This window comes from Cervus canadensis, chromosome 2, assembly GCF_019320065.1.
Source record: "Cervus canadensis isolate Bull #8, Minnesota chromosome 2, ASM1932006v1, whole genome shotgun sequence".
Taxonomy (NCBI): domain Eukaryota; kingdom Metazoa; phylum Chordata; class Mammalia; order Artiodactyla; family Cervidae; genus Cervus; species Cervus canadensis.
In genome coordinates this window covers 103,527,823-103,542,274 of record NC_057387.1, presented here as the reverse complement: position 1 = coordinate 103,542,274, position 14,452 = coordinate 103,527,823, and the positions used below count along the sequence as shown (strand labels likewise).

Below are 14,452 nucleotides of genomic sequence, written 5' to 3'. Positions count from 1 at the left end.
ATGGAATTCTCCAGGCAAGAATACTGGAGGGGGTTGCCATTCTGTTCTCCAGGGGATCTTCCCTAACCAGGGATCGAACCCAGGTCTCCTGCATTGCAGGCAGATTCTTTACCGTCTGAGCCACCAGGGGAAGCCTGTCCCATCCCCCTCAACTCCTGCATAAGAAGACTAGACCTACCCGCTCCCCGATACCTTTCTCTCTTTCCAAGGATCTAGTTCCTGGCATTAGGATCTGCCGGTGACTCCTGGTAACTATGACAGTTTGCATTTACATGTGGACAGGCCAGGCACCAGGAAGTCAGCAGACGAAGTGATGCCTGTGGAGGACCCAGTGAAGAGCCTGGCAGAGCAGTGGAAGTAGCTGGTGTCACCTTGCTAGTCTTAATTTCAACCTTCTGGGATAGATACTAATAACCCCATCCTATAGATGCAGAGAGTAAGTTGGTGAAGACAAGGTGACTTGTGAGAGGTCACTCAGCTGCCATAGAGAGCGGATCTGGACTCAGGCTGGTGTGATCCCAGAGTGGGAGCTCTTAACCACCTCACTGTGCCAGAGGCCCTGAGTCACGCGGTGCCTCTCCCGAGTGGGCAGGGGGGTCCTCAGAAGGTGGCTTGTGTTCTACACTACACCAGCAGCTGTCCCATGTCAGGCTCCTCCTGCCCAGGTGATGGGGAGCCAGCACTGGGCTCTCAAAGGGCCCACCTCTGTCTGATTTCTCATTAGAAATAAACACTGATAACCCTGTAAAGAATAATTAGGGATGTGCTGTGCTTAGTCGCTCAGTCGCATCTGACTCTTTGCGACCCCATGGACTATAGCCGGCCAGGCTGCTCTGTCCATGGAGATTCTCCAGGCAAGAGTGGGTTGCCATGCCCTCCTCCGGGGATCTTCCCAACCCAGGGATTGAACCCAGGTCTCCTGCATTGCAGGCGGATTCTTTACTGTGAGCCACCAGGAAGCCCAAGAATACTGAAGTAGGTAGCTGATCCCTTCTCCAGGGGAACTTTCCAACCTAGGAATCGAACTTACCAGCTGAGCTACCCAGGAAGCCCAATAACTAGGAACAGAGACAGGAAAATGGTGAAAAAAGCTGTTGACCTTGTCTAGCATGAGATACACAGAGTGAGAAACTGCAATGTATGGGCTGAACTCAGCAAACTAATCATTTATTGAGTTCCTACTATGTATCAGTCACTGACAAACATTTTCATAAGCTGTTTGATTGAAGCTTGTAACACAGGTGACATTATCCCTATTTGATAGATGAGGAAACAGGCTCGGAGAAGGTCAGTAAGTTGCCCAAGGTCACATAGGAGTTGAACTATAGTCAGATGGAGTCCAAGTCCAGTCCTTCCTACTTGTAGCTCCTTGGCCTTTCTGGACCTTAACCTTCCCCTCAGCCACCTCTGCACCCTCATGTGTCCGAACGTCTCAAGCCTTCAGCTGATGGGCAACAATCGTTAGCTGACAGAACACGCTTGTTCTGGGAAGCTAATGTCCTTGGACTCATAAGAAGAGCACATACCTCATTTGGAGGTGCCTGCCTGGTGGTTCAGCCAGTAAAGAATCTGCCTGCAGTGTGGGAGACTTGAGTTTGATCCCTGGGTTGGGAAGATCCCCTGGAGGAGGGTATGGCAACCCACTCCAGTATTCTTGCCTAGAGAATCCCCATGGACAGCGGAGCCTGGCAGTCTACAGTCCATGGAGTTGCAAAAGAGTTGGACACAGCTTAGCGACTAAGCACATCATTCTCTCAAGTGGTGATGAGAGAATGGGGCCATTCCTTTGCCACTACTGGACTCTGGAGCTGGCTGAGCCTGAAGGGCCTTCATCAGGGGTCCTCAGGTGCAGAAACCCACCGGCAGCCTCTTGTCAGGCTCCCACTGCAGAAGGTAGTCTCATTCTCTGGCCCTGTTTCCCCAGCAACACTAGCTCTTAAAATCCTGTCCCACCCCATGACTGATTCACTCTAGAGTTTCAACAGTCCCCTGGGATGCTGCAGAGAAAGGGCAAGGGAGTGTCTGTACCCCTAAGGGGTTCTGAGAAAACCACTTCGCAGTCTCATTGGGTGGAAATCTGGGTCCTTTGACTAGACTCCATGCGAAGTTTCAGTGCCCCCCATCCCCACCCCCAACCTAGCAGGCAACTCACAAGGCTGGAAGAAAGAGTCTAGGAGGTGCTGGGAAGGGGCTGGGACTGCCTGGAGAGAAGGGGACTTAGGCTAGCATGGATGCTGCTGTCTGGAACCCCAGCATGGGGCCTGGTGAGAGGGCCAGGGTGGAGATTTCAATCCTGTCTCAGCTGTAGGTCAGATGCTCTTGTGCAGTGAAAATCTACACCACCACGCTAGGTGGCCCTGCTGTTAGCTCAGGAACGAATTAAAGAAAAGGTAACTTCTTTGCCAGGAGAATCACCAACCACACATAGATTCCTAAGTGAAATCGACCTCCTTCTGTAAAATGGGAGTAATAATAGAACCTACCTTACAGAATTATTGGGAGGATTACATGGGTCAATCTGCGTAAAGCACTTAGTGCCTGGCAAATATAAACTGCAATATTATTATTATGAATATCATAATTGTCTTTCTGTGCACTGCGTGGCCTGTTACCGCAGTGACCTTTCCAGTCTAGAGACCATGCCCAAAGCCACCAAAGGTTAAAAATCATAGCTAGCAGCGGAAAACTATTTCAGGAAAGGTCCCTGAGATGGCTCACTTCCTGACCCTATCTCCCAGCCCCTCCCTGGCCCTATCCTCTAAAATTAGCACTTCATTTGTGAAGCCACCAAGCCCCAGAATCTATACATCTCCATATAAATACGCTGCCTTCGGAGCAGCTGTAAAATGCCATTAATTTCGGGAAGTGCTTTGCGGATGGCATACATATTTAACAGCCAAAGCCCAGAGCATTAAAATGGTGCTCGCCTTAGTAATGTCTCTAGACCTGCAACATCTCCTAGGGGGTAATTCTGAACTCCGCCAACTACTTATTCATGGACTATTTCACAATTTATTACTGGAAATGTCCAGACAGCCAATTCACAAGCTCTCTCGGCTGCTAATCGATTGCTCAGTGAAGGTGCCCTCAATTTCATAACTTCACGCTCTCCTATTGCTCTGGGAGAACAGCCGTAAGAACAGGGGTAATATTTCTCTGCAACAAGTCACAGGAAACAAGGGTCCTGAAAAATAACCTTTTCTGACTTTTCATCGCTAGGGCTCTTGGTTTCTTAGTCAAGCTTCACCAACATGAAAGCCAGGCCTGGTGCTAAGATTCTCCCAGTGATAGGACCTGTGGAGTTGGAAGAGGGGGTCTTGGGGGGTGGGGAGCCAAGGGTTAGCTACCTAAGAGCTGTGTTCCCAAGTCCTCCTGGCTTAGGCCATCTCAACACACATCTGCATGCACATGCACTCTGTATACACACAATGCCAGGGGCATGAAGACACCACGTTCTCGGATGTTCTGCCCTGCTTAGAGACAGAGGTCAAGGACCTTGGCCCTCAGGCCTTGGCTTCTGGCAGTTAGAACCAGGGCAGAGCGTTAGGAGTCCGGCACTCCCAGCAGGTAGGGCCCAGAAAGGTCCCCGGCCCGGCCCGGCCCGGAATGGTTCTCTCAGCCCATATTCTGGTCTCCGTAGCCTCCCCTCTCCTGTACCGGATGCATAGGCCTGGCCTGCCTGGCAGTTGAGTCTAAACCGGTCACAGTGCACGCACGGCACACACACACCCATCGGTTTGTATCCAGACACCCCTGTGCACAGCCAGGCCTACACCCGCACAGGTATCCACCCGCATGCCGCCACAGCTGCTCACTTCAGTGGCCCCAAGGACCCTGAACCTTCCAAAGCAGGGCCCCCAGGAGAGACCTGAGTGTGTTTTCTCAGTGTGTGAGCTGAGGTTTGGGCAGATGAATTTTTCATGAGCTCATGGAAGAGGGAAACCTGAGCAGAAGCTGGGGCCTGGCAAGGAGTGGGCGGGGAGGGCAGGCTTCCAGCCTCTTGCTGCTGTTGCTTCAGCCCCAAGAAGGGGGAAGAGCCTGCGGCTCTGATGAGCCAGAGAGGGCGGGGTCCAGGCTCTGTCCATCTGTGTTTCCAGGGTAATGAGCTCTTAGCACCTAACCCCGGGATTCAGGATGCGAGAGAAAAGATGAAGCTTGGGGGCAGCCCCTACACCTCCCTGTGTTTTTTGCCACATCCAGATTTTAGGGACCAGAAGAGGAGGAGAGACCTCCTCAGCGTGGGCGCAGGTCCAGCCCTGTTCTCTGGGGCAAAGCTGGTGGATGCTCCTTTACTCAGGCTTGGTACCGGCCTGTCACTCAAAGCACCGTTGCCCTGACAACACGCTTCCAGAGAGGCAGGGGCCAGTGCTCTCCGCGGGAGGTGCTGGCCCTGCTTTGAGGCTGCCAAGCATGGGGTTGGGGTTTTTCTCAGAGCAGCTGGGCTGGGCCAGGCTGGGTCACTCCACACAACTGGTGGTGTTGTCCTCCAAAGCCCAGGCTGAGAGCGTCACACCCCCACCCACCACACCCCGGGCTCTGGGACACGAAGACCACGCTGAGACTTTCAGGGGACTCTGAGGACATTTTCAGCTGGACACAGAGAGTTTCCTGGAGACCAGTGTAAAGGCTGCGTGTCACATCCTCTGTCCCCATCCTGCCTCCAGGAAAGACTGGGCTTCTCTCAGGGAAGAAGCAGACCCAATTCCCCATGATCTCTGGGCAGTGGGGCTGGAGAGAGCTGGACCATGTCTCACTACCAGGCCCTGTGAATATCTGACACTGCATAATGTGGTTAAGATGGTGGCATATCTGCTTCAAGTGGGTCAGCAGCCACGTCTGGGGTCAAGGCAAAGGAGTTCGGGGAAGGGGATTATCACAATGTCAGTGCTAGGGGCTCAGACCTCCGCTGGGGCAGGGGATGAGGTGGTGGTTGGGATGCGAAGTTTTACGTATCAGCAGGAGATGAGAGCCAAGAGAGTGGCTCGCACCCCAGTGCTTTCAGGGACCAGTCAGGAATTGCCTGTGTAAGAAGCAGCCAAGAGTGAGCAAGTGGTGGGGTCTGCAGAGAGCCCAGCCTGAAAGGCATTCAAACCCTAGCTCAACGTGTATGACGCATCCTGTGCTAGACAGAGGTAACCTCTGTGACCACAGTCAGGGGCCAATCTTCAGTGACGTCCAGGGCCCTGCTTGTGGACGGAAGCAGAGGTTTTCTCTAGAACACTCACCATGCTTATTGTATTAAACCTGAGCTTACTGGGGACTGGATCTGTAATCAATAATACCAATAGCAGCCATTACTTGACAGCATCCAGCCTGTACCATTTATTTTTATTTATTTTTTTAAGATATTTTTTGATGTGGACCGTTTTTTAAAGTCTTCATTGAATTTTGTTATATTATTCTGTTTTATGTTTGGTTCTTTGGCCATGAGTCATGTGGATATTAGCTGCCTGATCAGGGATCGAACCCACATCTTCTGCACTGGAAGGTGAAGTCTTAACCACTGGACTGCCAGGGAAGTCCCCTGTGCCATTTATTCTATTTAATCATTCATTCTTTCAACTCCATGAAGTAGATACAATTATTATCACCTCTCTTTTGCAGATAAGGAAAGAGAGGCACAGATCGACGAAGCAGTTTCTCAGGATCAGACAGTTAGTGAACAGTACAGCCAGCACTCAACTCAAAGGTCTGAGTCTCTTAAGCACCTCACAGTCTGACTGCCGTGTTCTGGTCACTCTTGCATGTCCCCAAGAGCTGCTGGGCTCATGTTTGCCCAGATGAGGGGCAGGGGGCCGGATGGAGCTGTGTCCAGGCTGCCGGCCAAGGGGGCTTCCCTCTGCCGGCCAAGGGGGCTTCCCTCCTTCTCTAGAGGGTGCTGGGAGCCAGCGGGACCCTCAGCGAGCAAAAGCGCAGCGGGTCGGGACCTCGGCAAGAAGCTTCCACGCTTCAGTCGCATCTGACTCTGCAACCCTACGGACTGTAGTCCCCCAGCCTCCTCTGTCCATGAAATGTTCAAGGCAAGAATGCTGGAGTAGGTTGCCATGCGGCTCTCCAGGGGATCGGCCCAACCCAGGGGTCGAACCCGTGTCTCATTCCTCCTGTATTGGCAGGTGGATTCTTTGCCACTAGTGCCACCTGGGAAGCCCCGAAAGAAGCTTCTGAAAGTGAAAGTGAAATTCGCTCAGTCATGTCCAACTCTTTGTGACCCCATGGACTATACAGTCCATGGAATTCTCCAGGCCAGAATACTGGAGTGGGTAGCCTTATCCCTTCTCCAGGGGATCTTCCCAACCCAGGAATCGAACCGGGATCTCCTGCACTGCAGGCGGATTCTTTACCAACTGAGCTATCAGGGAAGCTTCTAATATTGGCTAAAAAGCTGTGAGAAGAGCACAGAAGGTCTGCGGGATTCTGCCCCTGTGGGTGTACATAAATGCCCTGCGGCTCTGGGGAAGAAGGGCCTTATGCCCTTTAAACCAGGCTCCTGCCACTTTAATAAAATTTAACCTGTGGTCTTTGAAGGGTGTGTATTTTGCATCCTTCTGCTGTATTATCTTTAGCTCTCCTGTTACGTGAGAGTATTGTTTTGTGGCTGAATCATCTCTGTTCATTTAATCATCTCTCCTAATCTCTCCGAGCATACCAGTTCTACCTTTTTTTAATCTTGTCTTCTGAAAAGTGTTTTATTTATATCTCACATTTTATGCAGCTCTGCTTTTAATCTTTTACCACCTTTTTATTATTTTATTTTTACCCTTTTATATTTTAGCTTTGTCACACTTTTATCCTTTTGCTTTCTGACATTTCGGTTTTACATTTTTCACCTTCTCTAGCTGGAGCTGTTAATTATTTATTTTAATTTTTCCTCTCTCTGGGTAGCTTTCCTTTTAATCTCATCCCTTATTTTCATTTCTCTCTTTATTACCTTCCTTTTAACCTTTATTTTGTCCTCCTTCAACTCTCCTTTTATCCTTTCTATTTTTATCCACATCAATATTCCTTTAATTGCTCATCACTCTTCCTTCTATCCCTTTTGCTCCTTTTATTTATGTCTTTTTATTTTTAATCTTTTTTGCTTTATTCTTTTTTATTTATTATATAACTTATAAGTGTACAATATGATGATTCACAATTTTTAAAGGTTATACCCGATTTATAGTTATTATAAAATATTGGCTATATTCTCTGTGCTATCCAATATATCTTTATAGCTTATTTTATTTTTAGTCTTTAATTTATTTTTTATACTTTTTCCCCTGTTCCTGATGAGATCTTTTGACTCACTGGTTTTATAGTTTGATATTTGTATTTTATTTAGTTAACAAAAAGTCCATCAGTAAGGCAGGCAGGATGTATGGTTTTGGGGAAGATACCGGTGGGGGTCTACTCCCAAAAGGTGGGGGTGGGGAGGTGTCTCCCCAGCCTTCTGCTGGCCCCATCAGCAACATGTTCAGAACTCTCAGGGCTCCATCACCTTTAACGTGGATCGTCTTAATAGTCATGTCTGGAGACTGAGGATGAGGTCCAAGGTTAAAATTGCTCCTCAGATGCTGACAATGCCTCTGGAGTCCACTGCTCACTGGATTCTTGGGAGAATGAAATGCGCTATGCCTTCTTCCTCCATGGTGTCCAACACCCAGTCACTGAGCAAATACCTAGCACTAGAGAGAGGACACAGGGCCTGGCTGAGCTGCCGCTGGTGGGAGGCAGGCGGGAAAGCCTTGTTTGAGCGCCATGGAAGGCCCAGAGTGGGGTTCCCAGCCCTGCTCCCGGGTTCCATTCTGTGATAGCCTTACTCTAAGTGCTACAAATGGGGTTGGGCTCCCTTTTTTTTGGTTGAGAATATCCTCAGCTCGTGGTCCTGACAAACAGATTTGCTTCATTACAAGGAGAAGCTGACTGGGGCCAGATTGTCCTCAAAGGGTCTTTGGTCAGAATCCACTGGGCTGTGACCGGGCTGCCCCCTGGTCCAGCTTGGGTCCCAAGCGCAGTGCTGCGCCTCTGAGAGTGTGGGTCCTGAGCCTCTGGACACCCTGGAGGCCTCCCAGGAGGGGCTGGTGCACACGGAGTGGGCACAGTGGTGGCCAAAGGAGGCCAACTGCCTGGGTGTCCCGCTCACCCTCAGCTCTAAGATGCACGGAGCTTGGGAGACCCCAGGAGCAATTCCTTGGGTTTAAATGGTCAGAAGAAGGACACGCTATTTAGTGCTGGGCAGTGGAGGGAGGAGCGCAGGGAGAATGGCCATGGCCAGGAGCACTTGGGTCAGGATACTGCGGGGGTGGCACGTGTGAGGGCCCACTGCACCCACTGGGCTCTCTGGGTATGACCATAGCACCTGCCAGGCTGGGGTGGAGGACTGCTGGGAAGGGCCTTTTCCTGGGAACTGGCGTGGAAGAAGCAGACTCAGGTCCTGGTGCAGAGAGCAGGTCACCCCTCCTTCCTTCCACCCGTCACAGTTCCCACGCAGGCATCAGGGGCTCAGGGAGCGGGTGGGGATGGGATACAAACACACAGGCCTCTGGAGCAGGGGCTGGCCAAGCAGGTCCAGGCAGGAGGGCCAGCCTGCTCTGCCTTTGGGAAGAGACAGCCCAGTTACCTCCTGGTGTCTCTGACCTGTGGCCACGAGCAGTATTGCTATGTTTCAACTTCTCTCTGGGGGCTTTCTGAGGGACCCTCAGTGTTTCCAGCTTTCTGCAGCTCCCCTTCCTCATCTTCCAGCCTCTCAGCAGCCCCATAAGAGGCAGTTGGTCTATGCTGGGCGGGGTGATGGAGGGGTCCCTCTAGCTCCAATGGCCAGCCCATCTCCCAGCTCACAGGGGGCCTCCTGCAGGGCTGCAGCTCTTACCAGCACGGTGGTGACGATGAGAGACCTGTTTGTCAGAGAGTCGGTGACATTAGGGCCTCGGCCTTTGGCGACCTCCGTGATATTGAGCCCCTCGGCAGGACTCCACACTCCCACCTGGATGGACAGACAGACGCAGTACAGGGGCTGAGTCCACAGTGTCTCCCTCCTTTCTTCACATCAGCAAGAAACTCATCTTGTTCCCACCTTTCAGGAGCATCGTCATCACTGACAAGTTTTGAGCCAACTTTTCTGACAACCCTGCTGCCTTCCTCCTTCCCAGAGGAAGCCCCCAAGATGCTGAGTCTCCTGAATTCTCCTCCCTCCCCATTTGCTGGCAAACCCATCCCAGAAGGAAGGGAAATGCAGAGGGAGAAGAAGAAGATAAGGATAGCCCAGGGAGCACAGTGGAAGCCAGCCTGGGGTGTAGCAGATGCCATGAAGTCAAGTTAGTGTTAGGGTCAGGTCCTGCCCTGGGTCAGAGTCATCCCAAGCCTGGGTGTGGGCGGGGGAGGGGTGGGCGGGGCGGGGCGGGGGTCGGCGGCTCCCGCCTCCTAGGGAAGAGCTAGGCACCAGCTGCTCATTCACTGGGTCTCAGCCTGTGCCAGCTCTGGGGCCAGATGCCCTCCAGAGCCCAGGACAGGGCCTGGAGCGAGGGAGATGTTCCCTAGGCATGTGTGGAAGGACAAGGAGATGTGTCTTGTGCAGGAATTCAGTCTGGGCAGGATGCTGGTCTTTGCGGCTATTTCAGGGGGTGGCAGACAGAGGGAAAACCCTCACAGAGGGCAGTGGATGCCACTGGATTTGAAGGCAGTTTGTTTTGTAGTTTTACCCCTAAAGTTGGCAGATGCTCTGGCTGAAGTCACATAATCTCTAGTCCCGCATAGTGCCTTTGTGGATGTCAGGCCTGGGGCTGGAAGGAGGCAAGGGAAGATCAAGTTTACAAATGGGTCTCAAGCCCTGGGTCTCTTGAAGATCCTTTGGGACCCAACTCTGCCCCTCTCTGTGCCCATCTCAGCACCTCTCAAGGGAGATTCTGGCCTGACCATCCTGTCCTTGGCCCAGTTGGTTGCGGCAGGGGGGATAGCACTCAGGAAACCTAATCAATTAAACAGGGAGGCCGAATGCAAACATCCCATTAAGAGAGCTGTGCAAAGGAGATAGCAGAGAGACATGTAATTATGCTTGGGTAATTCTGCCTTAATCCCCCCAAAGCCACTGGCTGGAGCTGGCTGGATCAGCTATGACCTGGCTTAGCAAACAGAAGTGATGAGAGAGAAGCAATGAGAGGCAGAATGGCTGTGTTTGGGGGCTCGCACCCTCTCTGGGCAGCATCTCTCTCTATGCAGACCCCACCCTCCAGAGCCCAGAGGAGAGAAAACAAGCAGACCGCGTCAAAGAGGCTCTTCTCTCAAGGGGGCCAAGCGCAGAGCCCAGCCCCAGCATGAGAGACCCTAGTGGCAGGCCTGGGTGCAGAAAGCTCTCAACAAACAGCTGGCTGGCAGCCAGGTGACCAGCAGGAACCCTTGCTCCAGCAAGCAGCTATTGAACTCCTACCCCATGTCCCATGGGGATGGGAGAACAGCTAAGACCGAGGAGGACCCAGCTTTCAGAGACTCTCTGCCCATGATCTGGGAGGCTGTGACCAGGAGCCTCTGGTGGGGCCTCTGCAGGTCAGCCGGTGTCTAGGCATAGTAGAGAGGTTTTCCTGAGTATTAGCTGTGGTCTGAGTGCAGTTGCTGGAGGGCTGGTAGGAGCTGTGGGTAGGCTGAGATGGCAAACGTGCTCTGATGGGCAATTACTGATGCCGACCATCGATCGAGAGTGGGAGGGGGTGGCATACATGCCATCTAATTGCCATCCTTAGGATTTTAGGCTATCCCCAGAGATGGACAGTTGAGAGAGCAAAAATGAGATAGCTACTGGAGTGACAACTATTACAGTGGTCCTGCCAGCAGGGGAAGCGGGCTCCCCAGCACTGCAGGAGTTTAAATAGGAGCTGGCAGAGCGCTTGATAAGCTATAGTTTGAGTAGAGTTAGACCAACAGGGCTGATCACCTTAGGAGCAGAGGGTGTAGCACCTTGTTCTTAGGGGACTGGTGCTGTAAGTGGCTGAAAGAGTTGCAGGGGAGTGGTGAGGCTGCCCCGGCCACCTGGCCCCAGCACAGTGGCCCCATGAGTCCATGGGAAACGCAGGACTAAATGGCATCACCTTGGCCACAAAGTACAACCCAGGCAGAGCTGGGTTTGTGTCTGTGGGAACAAACCAAGGAAGCATAGGCCATTCCTACAATCAGAGAGACGGCATGGGCCAAGGCCTAGAGGTGCAGGAGGGAGGGCGTGTGGCTGGACCTTGAGGAATGTTTGGGGGGCAGTGGAGACTAGTCCTGGAGAGGAAATCGGGGTATTTCCTGGAGACTCTTCAAGGCCGGGGTGAGAGGCAGATGCTGAATGCCTTGGCACTGGGGAGCCATGCACAGTCCCAGGGCAGAGCAGAGCTGTGCATTGGGTAGCTTCATCTGTGTGCACTTGGGACGGATGGAGGGTCCAGGAGTGGAAGTGGGGAGCCAGGCTGGGGTGCTAAAAAAAAATCCACAGAAGAGACCTGGGCCAGGGAGGGCAGGGGAAGAGAGGAGAGGAATCAAGGGCCCCTGAAGGATCAGAGGCCCCAGGGGTGGCCCCTCCACTTCTGCATTTTATACACCCCCTCTCCCAGGGTTGGAGAGGTGCCCTGGTGGCTCCCAGGGACCAGTGGGTGTGGCTGAGGTCCTGAGGTCTGAGGAAATGCTGAGAATCAGGGCTGATGTTAAATCCCCTTCTAAGCTCAGCAGCCTGACTTTGTCACAATATTGCTTATGGTTCCCAGGGGTCAGAACTGGCCCCATTATGATCATTTCTATGGTAGCTGGATGGGAGGCCAGCCCTGTGGGCCTGCTTTCCTTGTAATTCCTGGAATCACAGAGGCCTTAGAAACTTAGCATGGGGAGTTCAGAATCCATGTGCTTCAACCTCTCTCCAAGGGTAAGAATCACCTCCAATCTCCCAGACAAGCAATCCCTTTGTTCAGTTTTGCTGAAATGTCTCCAGGGACAGTGAGCTCACTACTCCCTAGGCAGGCATCCGTGGGTCATTAGAGAGTTTCTCCTACCAAAGGACACGTCTGTCCCTCTGCCCCATGACAGAGGACCTAGAGACGGTCCATCTGTCCCATGAGCATTTCCCAGGTTAAGCCTCTCTCTGATGGCCCTTGCTGACAGGGTGATCATTTGAGTATCTGCCACAGCCAGGCCACCGGGCTCTGTACCCCTCCAGGTTGAGAAGGCCAGGAGGGGCCAAGGCAGTGGCCACATCAGGTCATATTGAGCCCAGAGCGGGCAGCTGGATGGGGTCTTGCCCCCTTGCTCAGGGTCTCTGCCTGGGATCTAACGTGGGGGATTTAAAAGCCCCTGTTCCTTGGCCCACCCTCTCACTCCTGAGCTCACACACCTTCTCCAGGCCATCTTCCTTCAAGCTGATGATGTCCAGATCGAAATCCGTCCGTAAGCCACTGGTTTTGTTGAAAACAATCCGTCCAGTTAATCCTTCCCATTGAGCCTGCCGGAGGGGAGAGGGCAGAGCGGCAATTCCTCGGGCTCATAAATCATCATTCGGTACAACTGTACAATGCTTCATTTTAATTACTCCTTGCACTGATACTGTTCCCCCAAGACCATGATTAATTAATAATCACCTCCATCATTGCTAGGGCTGTGGTGCGAGCCAGTGATTTCCATAAATTCTATTATGCTCTTTAGCCAGCGTTACACTTGCACCTTCTCGTGTACAACATCGATCTCAGATGCGCTCAGATGAGCCCCCGCCTCGAAGCCATGAGAAGGGGGAGTCCGGTCCATGTCAGGTCCCCAGGGAGGGGCAAGGAGGCAAGTGGGTAGACTGTGGCAGGTGAGACCTGCCGAGGGGCAGAAAGTCAAGGGGCCAAGCCAGCTCTGGCTATAGGACCAGACACTCAGAATAATCCCCAGAGAGCCAGGGGTGACAGAGCAGGTCTCTCACCCCAGCTCCACCCATGTCCTGGTTAAAAACTGGGGTCAGAATACAGGGTCTAACTTCAGTTAGCTGTGTGACCTGGGGATTTCATTCTGCCGTGCTGCCTCAGTTTCCTCATCTGTAAAATGGAACTAATAACAGTACCCATTTTACCAAAACACTATGAGGGCAGAATGAAGCAGGTCTCATGAAAAACTGAGAATGGTGCCTGGTACAACCTGTTGTTTTTATTGTTTAATAGCTAAATCATGTCTGACTCTCCAAAACCCCATGAACTGCAGCATGCCAGACTTCCTTGTCCCTCACTGTCTTCCAGAGTTGATTCAGATTCACGTCCATAGGTACAACCTGAGCCCTGAATAAATGGCAGCTTTTGCTACTTTTTCTTGCTTTTAGCATCATGAACAGAGAGAGGCAGGCAGAGGTTCAGAGAAGGTACAGGTCTATACTGAGATGGGCTCCATCTTCTAAAGCCAGGATTGGCAAACTATGGCTGGTGATACACCTGGGTCCGTTTCCTGTTAAAGTCACACCCATGTATTTACCTATTGTCTCTGGCTGCTTTTGTGCGGTAGCTTCAGAGTTGAATAGTTGCAGTAGAGACTGTCCAGTCTGTTGTTGTTTTTTAGTTTCTAAGTTGTGTCTGAGTCTTTGTGACACCCATTAGATGGTATGTATGCCACCACCATGGACTGTAGCCCGCCAGGCACTCCTCTCTATGGAATTCTCCAGGCAAGAATACTGGAGTAGGTTGCCATTTCCTACTGCAGAGTATCTTCCTGACCCAGGGATCGAACCTGCATCTCCTGTATTGGTAGGCAGATTCTTTATCACTGAGCCACCTGGGAAGCCCTGGTCTGCAAAGTCCAAAATATTTACTATCTGGCCCTTTGTACAGAAAGTTTGCCATCTCCCCTTCTAGCCAATACCTCTCTGGTGGGCCTCGAGCATTAGCGCTATAAGGACCTTCCTACCACTCACCCCATGCAGCCTCTGCAGCAGCCCTGGGAGATGGGCTCAGTAGGTGCCTCACCCCACTGGGGTCATGATCCCTGCAGATTCTGAAGAAGGCTCTATAGCCTCTCCATGGCTGAGGTTTCCCCAGCACCCAAGCTTACACAATATAACACACAAGTTCATGGGTTCCTGGATCCCTGAAGGCCCATCTGTAGACTGAAGCTAAAACCCATGGGAATCTCCAAGCACTTGGGCAGCCACCTGGCACTGTAAAGTCTTGTGTATAAGGACGTAGATGGCGTGTGTTATGCTAGCTCAGGCAGAGGGGTGCACCTCGAAGGGCTCCAGGGGGCTGAAAATCAAAAGTGGGTGGAACATGGACCATGTATGAGGCATCCAACCTCTTTGAGCTTCAGGAAGAGGACAATGACCTATTTCACAGGTGGTGACAAAGGTGTATAAAGGGCTTAGCACAGTGCCTGGAACACGAAACCCCAGCTCTGATTTCTCCTTTGTCCCTTCCTCCTGTGGGGCTCCTTTGGATTAGAGCTGGCCCTTGGCTGGGGGCAGGGGGGAGGATGATCACGTGGGCCACCGCCCAGG

General features: G+C 52.1%; 1 protein-coding gene across 4 annotated transcripts in view; it reads right to left on the bottom strand.

The window, feature by feature from the left end:
* GRIK3 (glutamate ionotropic receptor kainate type subunit 3) overlaps positions 1-14,452 on the bottom strand; it is a 245,336-nt gene that overhangs the window by 48,569 nt on the left and 182,315 nt on the right. For 3 of the 4 annotated variants that reach the window (XM_043461871.1, XM_043461872.1, XM_043461870.1), the window contains exons 8-9: positions 12,332-12,439; positions 8,849-8,962 (exon numbers count right to left, since the gene is read on the bottom strand). In XM_043461871.1, the coding sequence (XP_043317806.1) occupies positions 8,849-8,962; positions 12,332-12,439 (222 nt within the window). Of the gene's footprint in view, positions 1-7,354; positions 7,665-8,848; positions 8,963-12,331; positions 12,440-14,452 lie in introns of those variants that run through there. The other variant, XM_043461873.1, reaches the window with a different exon arrangement.